We start from the raw sequence: 17,982 nt of genomic DNA on the forward strand, positions 1-17,982 counted from the left end.
GCAAGCAAAGATCATTCGAGTCATAGGCCCACGGCACGCGCCCCGGATTGTGTGGGTGGAGAATCGAGCATTTTTGATTCATGTGCATTTCACGTGATCGACTTCACGCAAAATCCTGCAGGCAACGACAGATGCAACATGCTCCGCAATACCAAAAATAAGGAAACGATTATTGAATCGAATCGCGATCTTGAATCGCGACATTCATCAAATTGCGAGTTTGGGGAGGGGAGATCGGCAGGGGGAAAACATAGTCCTTGAAGATACGAACATCAAACATAACACTGCGTGCAACTCAGCCAGAAAGCTGCTTATTCTAGATTTGAAGCTTTCATGACTGCAAGGATTCATATTCTTAGGTTTTTTCGGTAAAGTCACGTAGGTAAAAAATTTAAATGAATAAAAGTAAAATAAAATAAAAATCACGACGTTTCGGAGGCGCCACAAGCTTCCGTCTTCAGGTGGAACCGTCACAGCACGACTGCTGCATCAAGTAATTTAATTTTTTTACCTACGTGACTTTACCGAGAAAGCTGCCTCCCAACTCTCACGGCAGTGGAGCAGAGCTGGGTTCACAGGGGACTGACCTTTACATCCTGGGGCATACGCGGCTTACATAGCATTGACACGCTTGTCGTCTTAAGTGCGGGAAGGAGGAAGGGGGGTGAGGGACGAGCGAGAGGGGTGGGAGGGAAGAGGGAAGGAGGGAGGGAAGAGGGAGAGAGGAAAAAGGGAGAGAGGGAGGGAGGGTCACGTACCCTGGCTTGTGCACGATGTCCCGAAGCACCCGCACCGCGTCGTCGTTGCTCATGTTCTCAAAGTTCACGTCGTTCACCTGCACAGCGCAGCAGGAAGAGGGGAGCATGAACAGGATAGAGAGGTGGGGGGAGAGAACGCGCCTGTGTGTATGTTGAACTTCTTCCGCGCCGTACGTAGCCAACCGTGCAAATCGGAGGTGCGGGGGTACACGTGCAAGAGGCACAGACAGACAGCAGTCGCCACTCGGGGGTTCACGCACAAAGCAGAGGCCAGACACTTAACCTCGCAGCTTCCTGAACTCGGCACACACGGCCATCAACTCGTCAAAAGCCCGGGTGACAGCAGGCAACACACCCCCCTGCGACCCCTGACCTGCAGCAGCATGTCGCCGGGCTCGATTCGCCCGTCGGCGGCAACGGCGCCTCCCTTCATGATGGAGCCGATGTAGATTCCACCGTCTCCCTTCTCGTTGCTCTGTCCCACGATGCTGATGCCCAGGAAGTTGTACTTCTCTGTTTGAAGGAGATGGGGAGATGATCATGATGATGATGATGACAATAAATTATTACTTATTTACCAAGGTTCTGCTAACATTGGGATGTTTGGCCAACAATAACGACGTTGTAAGTCTTTGGCTATGGGGGGAAATTGGAGAACACGGAGGGAACAGCCGTAGAAATGCGCTAGAGTTGGAAATCGAACCCAGGCCCTTCGTGCTGCGAGCCACAATTGTTAACCGCTGCGCCACCCTGTCGTGATTTAATATGTAACAAGTAAGGAGATATCGTGGATTTAACAATAATTTTACACGTGCGATTGTCTTCGGAAGTATTTAATTGGCAGTATGGAAGCTTAAGGGTGGCTTTGCATATTCATAAATAGTTGTTTTTGCTAAAAAATTTCGTTGGCCAAAACCGATCAATTTGGCTGTCCATATCATTTTTACCCAAATCGCACGAGCATAATCATCTTTGCGGGGCATGTGTGTGTATGTAAGTGGTGTGTAAACATTGCCACTAGGGAGACAAAAGGCGGCCGGGCGTGGTGTTGGCCACCCCGCCCCCTCGTGTGCTGTGCCTACTCGCGAACAGCGCTTTGCCTCAAAAAAGTCTGCTAATGTTATAGGGGCGGACGATCTTTGTCTTGAGTGCGTGTGAAGGTTCGCAGTAACGAGCGCGTACCCATGTTGAGCGTGACCGTGATGATGTTGAGCGACATCGTCGAGTCCGTGATGCTGCTGAAGGAGGACGACTGAAACGAGAGCGGACGTGAGTATGTACGGGAGATCATCGATTATTATCCGGTGGCTTCGGGGGGGGGGGGAAGGGGGTGCCGGATTTTCTAAAACGCCGGAAAACCATATCATTTTTAAAAAATAGGTTATTTTGACACATTCTTGTATAACATTATATTTGTTGGTGTTGTGTATAGCTTTTTTAACGTTTAAAATTTGTTTACCATGCAAAATTGGCATGGAACATACGAATAGACGAAAATACATATCCTACTGTAAAACGATACTGTATTCCCTAGACTGTACTTCCCATTCCAATCTCGAAGACTCTGCATGGGGTGATGATAGGGGGTGTAGAAGTGTCCACTGAAATCAAGCTGAGCTACTTTTTTTGTCCCGCAAACGGTGCCGATCGCCGGACTGGTTACAGCCTTTGGAGCGGTTTTGCCGTTTTCGCCGGATCGGCCCAGGACCGCCGGATAATGTTGTTATCCGGATAATTGCACAGTGCCGGATAAATCAACGATCGACGGTACGTACGTTGAACTTCTTTCGCGCCGTACGTAGCCAAGTGTGCTAATGGAACGTCTCCGTCACAGCCGCAAAGCGAGGGCGGCTTCCGCATGGGCCCGGCTGACTCGGTGTAACATCAAGTTAACGTATGTTTTGTTTCATCAGGTGAGAACCCCAGATAACAGGATAGTCTCAATTGCATTATCGATCCTGGTGCATTAGTTTGCCAGTAGGGGGCGATGACTGCTATGTATCATAACGATTTAATAATTGGCAGGCAAATTTCAAATATTATCAAATTTGGACCCACAGCTAAAACATAACAATCGGCGTGTTAAGCGCTCGTACACGATTTTATTTTATTTGGTTGGCTGTGCTGTGTGATCGAGGGGTCGTAACGACATTAAATTGGGCAGGTCCCAAAACATTTTTCTATAAATTGTGAATCGTAATATTGTCTGCGAAAACAACCTTGCACGTCAAATTGACTTCACATATATGCTGGTCTACTCTACATTCAGAAAGCTAACTGTGTATAATGCTCAACCACAAACACGTTCACGACGCTTTACAGACACGCTGCCAGAATATTGAGAATCAGTCATTTATTTATACTGGAGAAATACGATAAGCTATCAAGCTCTTGTTCGCAAATGTCCAGTGCCACGTGAAAGCACGCAGCCTCTCATCGCAGGCTGCAGCCCTGACGCACAACACTGCACGGGAAAGTCCTTCCCTACCCCCCCCCTGCCCGCACCCCACACACACACACACACCGCCGTACCCGGTCGAGCTGCTGGGGCTGCGGTTTGCGTCGCCGCCGCCGGTGACGCTTCATGAGGCGCGATGCGCTGCTCTGCTCCGTCGAGCAGCTGAACCTGCCGAGCGGCGTCCGCACGCGCGCGCCGTTAGCGTCCGCCCTCACGCGGCACCTCCTCCGCCACCGCCGCCTCCACCGCCGTCGCGACCGCTCGCCTCCAAAAATCACCACGTCACGCTTGCCGTCAGCGGCGGCGCAGAAATTATTTTTGCAGTGCCCCCCCGCCCCCCCCCCCCACTTACCTCCCGCCACCTTTTAATTCGTCAAAAAAATAATTCTCTAGCGAGAAGGCGGGAGAGCTGTACGCAGGAGAGAAATGCGGTGGGATTAAAGAAGCAGATGTAGTGAGGTGAAAAATGCCGACGAGGTGGAGATGAGAGAGATTGCTTGGCCTGTACGTTAATTGGCTTCTTGTTTATTCTGATTTGAATCCGGGCTGATGTTGAATGCACCCCTCATTTGTCGTGTATCCAGGACCCCTTGAGCTGCTATGGGCCCGAAGCCTTTGCCTGCTTTGCTTCTGACTGCCACTGCCACAGAATGCCACTGGCCTCTAACAGTGCTGTTGGACTACAATGCATTTCCCGGTGACAAAATCACCATGAAATGCATCACCCTATCTTTCAAAAAACCCATATCTTAACGAGAGGGTCTTTGCCTTCAACATCTGGCCGTGCAACAGCGTTGGCTTAAGTGAGCCCGACTCGGCTGATGAGACACTGTATGTCGAAACCAGAGTTCACTTTTTCGATTTAAAGCTTTCGTGACTGCAGGGATTCATCTTCTTGGTTCTTTCGGTAAAGTCACATAGAAGGGAAATAATAAAATAATAAAAATCAAACATAATAAAATTATTCTCACGACGTTTCGGCCACAACGCAAGCAGTCGTCCTTTACCTGAGGACGGCTGCTTGCGTTGTGGCCGAAACGTCGTGAGAATTATTTTATTATGTTTTATTTTTTATTAATTTATTATTTCCAGAGTTCACTTGTGGGAAATCAATGCCGCTGATATTATGCACTCCCAGAAGGTCGTTGGGCCTAAAAAAATGACTTTAAATCTACTTCACATTGATAGCGATGAGTATAAAAGAAAAGCGCAAGCAGGATTAAGACAGAAATTATACTACGAGCTGTGGCGGTCAGCAGATGGCGGTACAGCAAAACCCGCTGCCGAGCCATCCTCTATATTCCCACGTCTAACTCCTACACCGCCCACCTTCATCAACATTCACCGACCAGCGTGACGAAGTACGGTCAAGTAACCAACACATCTCCGCATGGCACGAGGAAACCCTCATCCAACGGTGGGTTGACAAAAGGGCAGGAAGATGGAAACACGACGAACACGAACACGAAACTCGTACCGCGTGGACACACGTACCACGGTGGCGTTTCTCGCGCTCTTCTCCACGAGGCTAAAGCATCGTTCGTACGAAAAAAAATCATGGTCGGGCGCCCCTAAATATATAGCGAACGTGACGGCATCCACGTGGTCACTCGAATGTCGCGTGCAATTACGTTTGAATGCGTCAGAGCGCAGAAATCACGACAGCACACAGGGGAGCGCCTGACCATGGCTTCAGTCTGTTTTCACAACAGCACAGCTTAGAACACATTTGCGAGAGAGCCCAGGATCCCAAGACCTTTGGCGGGAATGTACGAGACTACAGCTGCCTGTTGATTGGGTTGTGCGTGTCATTTAATGATCCAAGCCCTGACATAGAGAGCAGACTTTGACGAAGCCGTTTTAATTAATAAAAAAGTTTTTGTTTGGGTTAAATCGCATAAATATAAATGTGTTATTAAACACGACACCACCCGACACAGCCAATAAGTAGGGTTTGTCATGTAAACAAAAAGTGCCAATTAGTTACTACTTCACCACACCGGTGTGTTGGAGAGTAAACTCACAACATTTACAATTCGAGTATGACTTCCGCTGGCGATTACAACCAGCTACGTCAGGCGATTAGCCTGATAATTGTAAACTTGTTCCAGTTTTCCTACAGCTGCAGTATTAACCAGGGCGGCCGCTGGGCTCGAACCGCGAACCTCCGCAACTAAGGCGGGAAGAAGAAACGCGCCACCGCTCGGGCATGTCAGCGCCCCTCCTGACCTGCTCGTGGAGCCATCTTCGTCAGAGTCGAAGAAGCTGGTGGAGTCCAGCTCGCTGCTCATGAGTGTGGACGAGCTCTCGTACCCGCCCAGCGCGTCCCGCTCCCTCCGCTCCTTCGGCTGCCCGTTAACTCTGGGCGCTGGTGAAGGGGGGGGGGGTGTCAACAGGGACAACAGCGAGGGCATGCCCGCACTCACGTCACTAAACGACAACTGCGAACTTTCGACATATTAACAATATCTTGAGCTCGTCAACGCGGATAAACAATCACGCGAACTCCGGTCATCCTCGCAGCAGCGGCTTTTTGCTGGCCGTCGAACAAAGACGGTCAGCGCATCGCGCGCTTTCAGATGCGCTTCTGCGGCCGTCTGGAACGCTCTTCTTTCCGATATTAGGGAGCCACTGGAACTATGCACTTTTCAATCCTCTAGATTGACAAACTCACTTCTTTAGGACCGCTTTTTGTGTTTAGTTTGTTTTCCTTCCCCCGTACCTCCGATTGGCAAGGTTGGCTACGTACGGTGGAAAAGAAGTTAAACATATGTCCATAAATCTGGACTTAAAGCTTTCGTGACTGCAGGAATTCATACAACAGCAGCGGCAACATCATCACATTTACTGCACTGCGAGTAGCGCCTTCTGCGGCGAATGGCTCCGAGCGCTCACAGCAGGGTTGGGGAACCTAGCCACCCCGCCCCCCCCCCGATTCCCCCGTCGGTGGGATACGGGCCCACACAACTGCACGTCGCATAGAGGCCCGCAACTTTGATAAGAGCCGCAAACGATATTAAGTTTATCCGTCACTGCAAGCATCTTAGAAATCGGATAATGGAGTCAAGTATTTTTGACCTGACCGCACGGCCGAGCCGCTTTGTCGCTGCGAGGAACATCCTGCAGTGTTGCTTGTTGTTCTTGTGTGGACGCCCGTCAAAGGTGTTTTAAAGCCGTGTTCCTCCCTCTGGAAGGGAAAGGTTCCTCAAGACCTGGCTTAGTGTGACTATTAAAAATGGTGGAGGCGGGGTGGGGGAACCCCTCCTTTCTGATCAGCAGAAACCTGATGGATGAGTGCAGCTTGGGGTGCAATAACTTTGGGCGGAAAACATAATGGGAAGAACAGTGCGGATAAACAGGCGGATTATAGTGCAGAAAGGCAAATAAATCCCTGTATGGCACCTGAACGAACTGTTGAGAAAGTGCACGTGGGAGAGGCAATTAATGTCACCATGGTGCACGAGGATTTGGTGGTGCACAAGCACGCATAACAACAACAGCAATAATTTAAGGTTAATTCTCGACCCCGAGACTGGTTCTGATATCACTCTCGCCACCGACGTGATGGCCATTCCCAGGGATTAAACTCAAGTCGCGAGGTTCTTAGTGCAGCGCACTTCCCCGAAGATCCCCCGTATAGCTTCTACAGACTGTTGGGGCAAGTGCTGATAGCGAGCTGCTATGAAGGCCGGAACTGACACACGAGGGGGTGGGTGGCCAGCATCACAACCGGCCGCCTTAATCTCCCCATTGGTCTCCCCAGTGGAATCTTTAAACACCACACCAGGTACTCATTTGAGGCTAAGTCAACCTCAGCGAGACCAAAGGACCAGTTCAGATAATCGTCACTGGTGTTGGCTGCGAGCGGGATTCGAACTCGGGTCGCCGGGTTTGTAGCGCAGCGCGCTAACCGCTACACCACCACTCCACTACGCATACAAACTTAGCCGTGCCCGTAATGGTCGAGACAAAAGAAAAAAACACAACAAGACCAAATCGGCTAAAGTGCAATTAATCCTTCAGTGTCCGAGCGTGGGTCACAAGACGGAGCAAAGCTCTTCACCCGCCAGACAAATCGCCCCAAAGCCCGGGGGGCGTCTAAGCCACCAAAGTCGCCTCTATAAGTCACGCAGCGGCCTCAACCCGCTCCTGCCCGTGGCCACACTCCGACCGGGCGGCGCTCCATACCTCAAGTGGCTATCCCTCTTTCCACCGACAGCGTAAACAGCCCAGAGACAATGGCGAAAACGAGACGAGCGGCCGACTTCTGAATAAATGCAGAGACCGTGGCGGCCCGACGTCTGGCGTGCAGAACCATCCGCGGGTTAAGGGAGAGGCTTGCGCTCGCAGTGCGCGCGCTGACATCGGCGTGCGTAAAAGTCAAACACTTCTGCTGCTTCGCGCGTATCGAATGTCGCCACTGTACCTTGATTAAAAACCAAGGTGAGAGACCACTGACACCCAAGTCTCTTTTTCAACCAAATGCTTTTCATATCGCCGCAGATTCCGCAGGTTCTTGTGCCTCTACAGTAATGCCTACATATGCACCGCAAGAACAAATGCAACCAAAGCAAACAAGGGAGTACAACCACACACACACACGCATGGATTCTGTAATGCTTTGCAACAAGTGTTTGCCCTTGCATGTAATTTTTCCAAATGAATGCGCTCTATTCGAGTTAAGTTGCCGAGCTAATTATTCACGCTCTACTTCATCCTTGCGATACGCAACTGCAAAACGTAACATTGAATGGAACCTGTAACCTTTCGTTTGGAAGCCAGGCGCTCTTACCACTGCACCAACCCAGCCTGTACTGCTAAACAACAACAACAAAGGGGGCAGGGTGGCACGGTGGTAACACTTGTTACCCGTGGCGAGAAGGCCCTGGGTTCAACTCCTGACACAGGCGCCTTTCTGTACGAAGTTTGTACGCTCTCCCCCTGTTCTGCATGGGTTTCTTCAAGGTTCTCCAGTTTCCTTGAATAGTTAAAATAAACCACACAATATTACTGGTATTGGCCAAACAATCCAAATGTTGGAAATGTATCTCAATATGATTGCACCTAGCAACATCGCCCACTACTGCGAAAGCTTGGCAGGAACGCTCCTGAAATAGTCTCGAGACCCAGCGATGCCTTCCTGGGTAAACAAGCGTAATTATGACAATAATAACAAACAATGGAATCAACTGCTGCTACATTTAACATTAACACTCGGCAACCAAGACATTGCAATTTTCATCGACGTTAATCCTCGGAAGCCAAAACATTCCGGTGAACACATCAACCGACCTGGTGCCGTCACATCCAGGTCCAATTTCACTCGCAGCCTCGGTAGCATTTTAATTTATTTGCCTTTTTTGTCAACTTGCACAGAGGGGCGGGGGGGGGGGTTTCCATTTCACAGGAGAGGCCATAAATTGCAGACGGGTCGCCAACCCGCGCCATGACCCTGCGACCCCGTGACCCTTAAGGAGGCGAACGTCTCTATCGGAGGTCAGAGGCTCGGGGCCCCGCTGGGCTTGGCAGGTGCTCTCTTCGCGGGTGACGGAGCACGTCTCTCGGTTTGGGTTTTTATTTTTGAACAACGCGAGAATTGTTTTTTCTTGCCGTCCGTCCGAAAGCGCACTTTTCGCTTGACTTTGGCGTGCCAAAGAATGTGCGACTTTGCAGAGAGACTCGCTCTCTTTGCGACTTTGGAAAACAAAAAACACTCAATGGACGCGCACGCCTCCTGGCGCAGCCAGCACCAGGCCAGGGTGGGCTTTGTCTTCCCAGCGATCGTGTTTACACATCACGGCAGGCACTCAGATGCTGAGTCAGCCTAGGAGACGTCTAGGACAGCCACGCAAACCCACTTGTCATGCTATTTATTGGCAGACATTAAACCCTGGTCAACGAGATTATAGTGCAATGAGCGAACCACTGCTTTAATACACACGCACACACGAACCAACCCGGTATTTGGAGATTACAATTACTGCCCTTTGACAGCCCAATACTGAATTTTCGATTTAAAGCTTTCGTGACTGCAGGGATTCATCTTCTTGGTTCTTTCGGCAAAGTCACGTAGAAGGGAAATAATAAAATAATAAAAATAAAACATAATTAAATACAATTCTCACGACGGATAAAGGCGTTCCCATAGGGGTGAAGTTTTACCATCCTTCACCACGCCGTTCAGCATGGGTTGGTGAAAGTGGAGCCAAGGACCAGTTCAGGTATCACTCGCCAATTTATTTGGCGGGTCGTGTAAAACTTTGACTTCCAATAAGGGGTCGCCAAGCCGGGAGGTGTGGACCAAAACTACGACGACTTAAGGCCTTTGGTGTCCCCTCACTTTCGGAGTGTTACAGGCAAGGCAGATGGAAGCCCGAGCATTAAATATTAACCCACAAGCGGAGACATGCACGCACGCCCGCTCGCTCACATGTCCAAAAACACTGGCGCGTGAGAGCGCGTGAATTATTCACAGCGCGCCAAGAGGCCCGAGGGGCATGTGGTGAAAACGAGCGTATGGCGACCGAAGTGAGTCCACAACAAAAACGATGGGCTCACTTCGACGCAGCTTCCGTGCTGTTGATGTAAGTGGCAGGCATGTGGCGATCCATAACCTCCCCGTGACTCAGCGAGCCGTCGCAATTGGCGACCACTAAATCGATTCAAGAATCGATTATTTTTCAGTTCCAATTTGAACCAACACATTTGTGCAGTTTAGAAACTTGCTCCGTCACGCTCGCTACATCGGGCTACAAGTAATGTTTGTACGTAACACGCACATAAGCGAACTTATCGATCGATTCTCAAGACGAATGGATCGACGGACGTAGTTGCGAGCGTAGGAATCCATTTTAAATGTCTGGTGTAATCGTACTGAGTGCGTTCGCGTGAGGCAGCACTACGGCTGGCTTTAAACGGCAGAAGAAAAACGTGTGCACTTTTGACTAGCGGCTCTCAGAATCAGAGCCTCAGCCACTTTAAATCGGTCGCACGCCAGATCGTTACGCAAGCCACAGCCTCATTATGCAAAACGAAAAAAATCCGAAGAAGCTTAAATTGTGCGTGCTTGTAGCGTCCGAAAAAAATAAACTGGCCTGGGCAACAAGATTATCAAAGATTATAATGTCATTCACTCGCTGTTTCCAGGATTACTGCTGTGGTGACTCATTCCAGGCCAGGGAGACGCTTATCAGCAGTCAGGGTTTATACGCCAGCCAAGAACGCCACGAACGCCACGACATGCTCGGGAAACTTTAGGCCAAACATCGCCAGCAATTGCCACTTGCAACGCATTTACCATGAGAGCAACTCTGCCATTTTGCTCCAGCAATGCCGCAGAGGGACAGAGTTCTGTCTGGCCAACGAAAATAGAGTCTTTCTAGATTTGAAGCTTTCGTGACTGCAAGGATTCATATTCTTAGGTTTTTTCGGTAAAGTCACGTAGGTAAAAAAAAATTAATAAAAGTAAAATAAAAATAAACCATTATATATACGGAGTGGTATCTCTTGCAATCTCTCATTTACTTGATACAGCTATCGTGCTGTGACGGTTCCACCTGAAGACGGAAGCTTGTGTTGCCTCCGAAACGTCGTGATTTTTATTTTATTTTACTTTTATTAATTTTAATTTTTTTACCTAAGTTACTTTACCGAAAAAACCTAAGAATATGAAAATAGAGTCTGTTGAGAAGTCTGCGTTTGATGAACAATGATTGGGCTACCGAGCATAAAAACCTTGGGCGGTCGTATGACCTCTTGAGATTCTTGTGCTCACAAAGCACAAATTTATACATGTGCATGAGAATCGATTATTGATAATGTATGCAATGATATGATGTTCTATATAGGCTAATGGACCAACACAAAACCGTACTCGCATGAAGAGAATAATATATCGATAAATGAGACAGGATTGCATGCGTACCAACGAGTCTGCCACAGCTGAACAAATTATTTGGCGAGACTGCGTTGGCAGTGATGCACAAGCAAGCACAAGTAACAAACATCTCAAGACATTCATTGACAACACCGTGACCTGAAAAGGAAACAAGTAGAATGGGTGACACTTGTAGGCACTCGCTCGTCAGACAGATTCACTAGCGAGCCATTAGCATGGAATAATCCACCACCCACAGATTTCATTCATTCTGGCGACCTGCAGTGACTATTCAACAATTGATTCCCTTTCTCTTTTTTGCCATTTCGTTGTTATTTTATAATAATACAAAAAATACTCATTTGTACACTTCTGTCTGTTCCATTAGTGCAAATGCAGCATGATGATAAGATTTGCATACAATCCGAAGAACAATTCGATGCATGCATCACGAGCGCAAAAATGTTAACCTACAGCTCGATTCTTCACTACTCGCCGATAAAACAGTTATTTCACCCGCGTCAGAACGAACGCACAAGTCGAACGCACGATCCCCCCACATCGCCTATTTCTCACACCCACAACAGCAAAGGCGTAACCCATCCTTACTTTTGGCTGAAACGGTCGTGCCGTGGCGGTGTAAGCCGTGGCTCTGCGTGTAACCGGACGCGACGGAAACTCCTTGACCGCCGTAACCGTACCGGGGCTTAAGCATGCGGGGGGGGGGGGGGGTTAGACCGCGGTGTTGAGCATCTCTTCCCTCAAGCTTTCGCCATTGCACTCCTGCGAGCATCTTCAGCGGTTGAAGAGGGCTTGGGAGGAGAAGAAATGGCTCGATGCGCCGGCATAAACCTACGCGCCTAAACGGGGCGCTACTACGTACGTTTGCGCGATCGGGCGGTGACGGCGGCGGCGGTCACGACGGACTCCTCTCCCGTCATCACCGCCAGCGGCTCTCGGGGTGGGCGCCGCCTCGTCGACGAGCGGCCGCCCCTGCGCCGGTGGCACAACCTCCCGAAGCACAGCAGGGTCATCGCTGAGAGGGTCCGGGCGGTGGCTCGTGGCGCCCGTGGCGGGTGCGGCTTGCGAGTCACCTGGGCGCCGCCATCGTCTCGCCGGAGCTAGCGTTCTGGCGCGCAGCGACACGTGCCCGCCAGAGATACCGCTCGGCTGCGGTTCAAAGATGATTCCATCCGTGCGCTGCCCGTCGCGAAGTAATGGGCGAAAGGACGCAAGGACGAATGCCGCCGGTTTGCCGTCCAGGTGGCAACTTCATGCTTCCTCGTGACGCCAGACAAAGTTGTGAAAGGTTGAAATGTTGTTGTTGTCGTTAAGCGTTGCAGTTGTTGTTCTTAGAGGAAGTGTTGTTGTTGGAAGTGGCGAGTCCCTGGAAACTGGATGTCAACTTCTTAAGTCGTCCTGACCCAAACGGCCTCAAGCAGTTAAACACGGAGTCTGCTAAATCCCTTTGTTTAACCGAGGATTTAATTCAAAGTTCCGGCGAAAGGATACCAATGGACTTGGGCCCTAAAATAGCGTCGAGCACTCTCCATGAGAAGTACAGAACACTCCGTTTCAGGCGGCTAAAGCAGCTTCCTGCAGTATAAGAACCTGCTACGAGTTTAAATAAAAACCAACGAGGCTTCACGCTTTTTCTGGTTAATGATTTCCACCGCAGCTTCCCAGCTCCCACACTCGGGTGCCCCCCTCGCCTACAGTTTCACCAGCGAGCCGGATAATTTTAGACTTAGCTGTGGCGATCCCCTAGCCAGGGGCACCCGCGGCGACATGCGAGGATCCACGTTGGCACCCCGCGGAGTTCCAAGGGGGGCGAGAGGCAGCTGGGCAGCTGGGCCTTGTGATGTGGCGAGCCACCCTTCCTTCGCCTCCTCCCGACCAACGACCACCGCGCGCGTCCGACAGGTTCCCTCCGCTACAAATTTACGCGAGCCGGCAGGCGGGACGGATAATTAGCAGCGATCAGTCGGCACAGGTGCGATGATGATGGGGCGCTGTGGCAGCGAGGCCCGTATCTCATCGCTATCGTGACGGCCGGTCGCGCTTCCACCTCCAGGGGCTCGTCGCTAATCCAAGTTGGCGGTCAAGCCACAGCACGCCATCTCTGCGACTGTCCCCAGACGTGAAAAGCCTCGCTCGCTCGCTCAACTCACGTCAACAGACGAGTCTACCGCGTTCGCAAGAAATGGGCAGGAGCTGTTTTTGTCATTGCTTTTCTTGTTTTCTTGTCTTCTTCTTCTACATTCCTCCGGCTTTCACTCAGACAGAAGGGCAAAGGCAACAAAATATGTCCTCGCAACAGGGTCCCCCGGGTGCGGTAGATAAAAAAAAAATGCTACGGGTCTAAAAAGGGGCTCTTGATGCCTTTAACGGGAAGAATTTTAAGACGGAAAGAGACGTCAGGAACAATGCGCCGTGCCGCCGTCGTCTTCCAATCGATATCCCAGGTGCGCACGTTGCTGTCGTTCTGGAGATGCTCACGGGACGATACTCTTCAAGCACAGTGAAGCGGTGGAGGAGGAGGAGGAGCTGGAGGAGATGGAAGCGACGCAGCAGCAGCAGCGTGTAACCCGAGTAAGGCGAAGCCCTAGCTGGGCCAATTCGGGGGCACACAGTACGGTGCGAGCGAATGAAGGAGAGAGAGAAAGCCAGCGTCGTGGCCTCTCCTCCCGCAACCCCCCCCCACCACCTTCTCTCTCGTGCCGCGGGCACATTCCTAGCGACAATAGGAGGCTTGTGCCGTCCCCCCCACACGCACCTCAGCCACTTAGCGCCACGCTAAGCAAACCCTGGCCCGACATCACTGCCCTCACGACATCACTCCCCTCACGCTGCCGATTCAACGCAAACAACAACCAACTGAAGTGGTGCATCATGGTTCTCTTTTTTCAGGTCACCGTCCAAATAAATTTGAGCCAAAGTGACCGACTGACTGCAGCAGTGGAAGACAACTGCGGACCCATTTCATTTGAATTTAGACTCATCGGCACAAGATAATATTTTGTTACGACGGGTTGTGTAATCGTTTACAGGTTTGATTCTCATAGGGCTGTTTGTTGCTGGACGTTTTAATGTTTTGAACCTTTGGGACTATGGCTCGACAACTCTGCAATTCATAAAATCGCGAATCGTTACACGCCTACTGATCAAATTTTTCTTATTTTATTTTACCACTGAGCTATATAGCTCTTTTTCAAAAGCGAGCTGGCCACAGATGATAGCTAAAAAAAAGTGGCTAATCACGTGGAAGTTGATAGCAGCCAAATGGAGGGAAAACCCAGAGGACCAGGAGAAAAATCCACGTGACCACGGGGAGAGAAACATGCCAACTCCAAATATACAGGCATCAGGGTCGGGATCGAACCGCACGACCTCCTGTATACCAGGCGAGGTAGTTAACATGTCGCCTACTTGGCGCCGATCATGTTGGGCAATGCTCGCTCCACCGTCCCCCACCCTTCCAGCCAACCCAAACCCCGGACCCCGCCCCTACCTTCTTACACCACCCACCACCATCGATCTCCCAGTTGGCGCAACAGACCCATACACTCTCTCCCTCGGTCCACTCCGAGAAAGCGAGGGGCGGGTTAACCTCGCCTAGCACACGACCAGCGGCAGCGCTGCGGATTGCCTAACCGTTTGGATGTTATGCCGTTAAAACGTTCGATGCTCCAACTGTAAGGATTTTAAGGTGAGCGCTTGCATTTAGGAAGACAAACAGTGAGGGGGGGGGGTTGTGGGGGGGAAGGCTCGTAAATAATTGGCGAGAGGTTTTTTGACGATGATAAACTGCCGTTAAAAGAGATGCTCACCAACCCAACATCCCCCCCCCACCACCACCATCCACCCCTCCCCGGGGCAACGGTGGCCCTCAAAGTAGCGTCGGATTATTTTTCACACAAAGACTCCGGCGTTTCAGCTTCCAACAGGTTCAACGCACATTCTTTTTTTTATTTTTACCGCTCGCTCGCTCGTTCTCTCTCTCTCTCTCCCTTTCGTGGTTAGGACTTTATCCCTTTTTCCTGTTGCACCTGATGTAGCTGCACCTTTAAAAAAAAGGAAATAACCTGAAAATAAGACAAAATGCTCCTGTTGTGTAATGGCTTACACCTCCCTTACCGACTCAGCGGTTCGATGAAGATGTCACGATTCGAAGCACGATTCAAATGGTGAAGCAATTCCATGTTTTCGTCTCATTCAGAGCATCACCTTTGAATTTGTTATTTTTTCTGTCGTGTGCATACAATTTTTAATCGGACCATTTGCATAAATATATTTTTAGCATGTTATCCTATTTGCATCTGATTTGCAAAGATCACGCGTGATCAATTCTCACACGTGTACAATTATACTCGTGTACCGTGAGCGTAACGAATCGATTTTCATCACCTGAACAAACCCATCTTTAAAAGCAGAAGATGCAAAGCGAAGCTGTGTGTCCCCGGCTCTAACAAGCGCGTTTGAAGCTTTGTTAATGGCAAAGGAAGAATCGCAAAGCCAGCGCAGTGGGATGTTTGCTCGTGGGGACCACTTTGGGCTGGACTGCCACATGGGCCATGAGATGGCTGGGATTAGATGTGTCATGTTTTTGATCATTACGTAGTTCAATGTTAATGTGCCACTTGATTGAGAGAATACTGCTGTGCGGCGTTATCTTGGTGTGGTCTGGCACTGTTTTGTTGTTGTTTTTGCTGGCTTGACCAATCTTGATAAATCGGACTTACCAAGAATTAATTATTTTTTACTTATATTTAGTGACTTGCTTCTACCATTTTCTCGATTTTGCACTCCTATTGTGTGTTTTTGTATTGTTTGCTGTTGTTCTTGCAGTTTAAAAAATTATACTGATTCTAATGTAAGGTGCTTCAAGTGGCCAAGGCTTTTAAGCGCGCGATATATACAAATCCCACCCCCCCCCCAGCTAAGTTGAAGTGGATACGATTATCGACTCCGTGACTTTTGTAATAGATAAAAAAATATATTCTCGATTTTTTTTTTTAAACCATCAGTTGACAACCCTGGCGGATGATAGCGATGTAAACAGCGACGCGTTACCTCCATCGTGTCGGTCTTTCCTGCGCGCCCTCTCCCTCCTCGCCGATACCACAGACTCCGTCTCAGTTGTGTCCCGGTCCAGATTTTCCCGGCTCCCGGCCGTGTTCCCGCTGAACGGGGTCGGGAGGAGGGGAGGGGGGGCGATGATGGTGGAAGAGCGAGGGGGGAAGGAGGTAGGAGGGAAAGAGGAGCGGTCGAGGGGAGGGAATGGAATGGGTGAAAATCCTCGGGTAGCGCTTTTACAGCCTCACACACGGTGCCTCGCGTTGTTACAGTGCCCTCGAAATAGCGGGAGCGTTGAGGGGTAGGATAACCCGCTGTGTATCAGTGTTCTCAACATCATTTCCACGAAAACCTATTTAGCCAATCATACAGTTTGTAATTGTGTTATTGAGTGCTCAGAAAGTCACATTGTCACAATACACATATATCTATAAAAGTTAAGCATAATAACTTCAGTTTGTACGGAGGTGTGGTGGTTTAAGACGGTTTACTGACAAGCACACAATATAGCTGGGACTGCGTGGCGCGTGACATTTCGCCGCAGCAAAGAGACACAGCTGACAACATGTCAGCATTGCTGTGAACGCCGTTATTGTTGCATTTCAGAACTGTTAAAGGAGGTGACCAGCTTGGGGCGAGGCCATCATCCAGCAGTGGATTGATCGGGGCCCATGTTCCGACGGCCCCTGAGCTATATTGACGAGTTCAATATATTTTTTTCACCTTTATTTCCCCCCCCCCCCCCGCATATAAATCGAAAGGCACCGTTTGGCAACGCCTAAGAGTGGGCAACGGCCTTTCACGGGGGGGGGGGCGACCGCGTACCAACCCAACGTGCCTTTCTCTCGGCGCAAAAAATGCACGAAACGCTGCCAGAGACCGTTAACTCCCAACCACCAAGGCGGCACCCCCCGTTGTTGTGTAAGAGGAAAGCGTCGCGGACTCGCGTCTTGCACCGGGTCAGATACCCGGGGGGGGTGGGTGGCTCGGTGCATTCCATTGCATTAGCCAGCAGGGGAAGGCCCAGTGCAGCCGCTTTTCGGATATCCGACCACATACGGTACCCTCCGGGTCCTCCAGTTTTCCCCTCCACATTTAGAATCATGCAGAGTATATGGCTGGGAGAAATTTCCACGTGATAAGTCACTTCTCGTTGAGCTATCATTTGTGGCCAGGTAGCTTCTGAAAAAGAGCTATATAGCACAGTGGGCCTTACCTGTTAAATTAAAAAAAGTTTGTTTAGTTTTTAGTTTCAGGGCAAGCATCGCAGACGGCTACGGCCGCAATGATTCACTCTTTCCCTCGCCCCTCTCCCTTAGCAAAGCAATGAAATGTCCCAATTCAGATTTGAAATTCGGTTAGGGAATTCATTTTTTTTCAACTATGTTGTAAATTACTCTTGGGTTCTTTCGGTGAAGTCACGTAGAAAGAAATTAAATAATGATAGAATATAACGTTTCGATTCCAACACAAGCAACCGTCATCAGGTACAAATGAATGAGAAAACAAACACAGTGAACTTGGAAATATATCGCAACACAACACAGAGTCGGCCAACACAACAGTCAACACCCCACCTGGTTGATTACATTCTTCCAAAGATTGCTAAATTTGTGTGTCTCTCTGTTTGTCTCTGTATGAGTCTCTCTCTGCTTGTGTGTCTGTCTGTGTGTCTCCGTGTCTATGTTTTGTCTCTCTCTCAAATTTAGCAATCTTTGGAAGAACGTAATCAACCAGGTGGGGTGTTGACTGTTGTGTTGGCTGACTCTCTATGTTGTATTGCATTATATTTCCAAGTTTACTATGTTTGTTTT

General features: G+C 49.7%; 1 protein-coding gene across 3 annotated transcripts in view; it reads right to left on the reverse strand.

Annotated features, from left to right (window-relative positions):
• DVL3 (dishevelled segment polarity protein 3) overlaps positions 1 to 17,982 on the reverse strand; it is a 56,930-nt gene that overhangs the window by 14,114 nt on the left and 24,834 nt on the right. For 2 of the 3 annotated variants that reach the window (XM_078869640.1, XM_078869638.1), the window contains exons 4-9: positions 16,166 to 16,275; positions 5,446 to 5,584; positions 3,291 to 3,384; positions 1,941 to 2,010; positions 1,132 to 1,271; positions 759 to 835 (exon numbers count right to left, since the gene is read on the reverse strand). In XM_078869640.1, coding sequence (XP_078725766.1) covers positions 759 to 835; positions 1,132 to 1,271; positions 1,941 to 2,010; positions 3,291 to 3,384; positions 5,446 to 5,584; positions 16,166 to 16,275 — 630 coding nt within the window. The remainder of the gene's footprint in view (positions 1 to 758; positions 836 to 1,131; positions 1,272 to 1,940; positions 2,011 to 3,290; positions 3,385 to 5,445; positions 5,585 to 16,165; positions 16,276 to 17,982) is intronic. The other variant, XM_078869639.1, reaches the window with a different exon arrangement.

The sequence above is a fragment of the Lampetra fluviatilis genome, chromosome 28 (genome assembly GCF_964198595.1).
Source record: "Lampetra fluviatilis chromosome 28, kcLamFluv1.1, whole genome shotgun sequence".
In the NCBI taxonomy this organism is placed as follows: Eukaryota; Metazoa; Chordata; class Hyperoartia; order Petromyzontiformes; family Petromyzontidae; genus Lampetra; species Lampetra fluviatilis.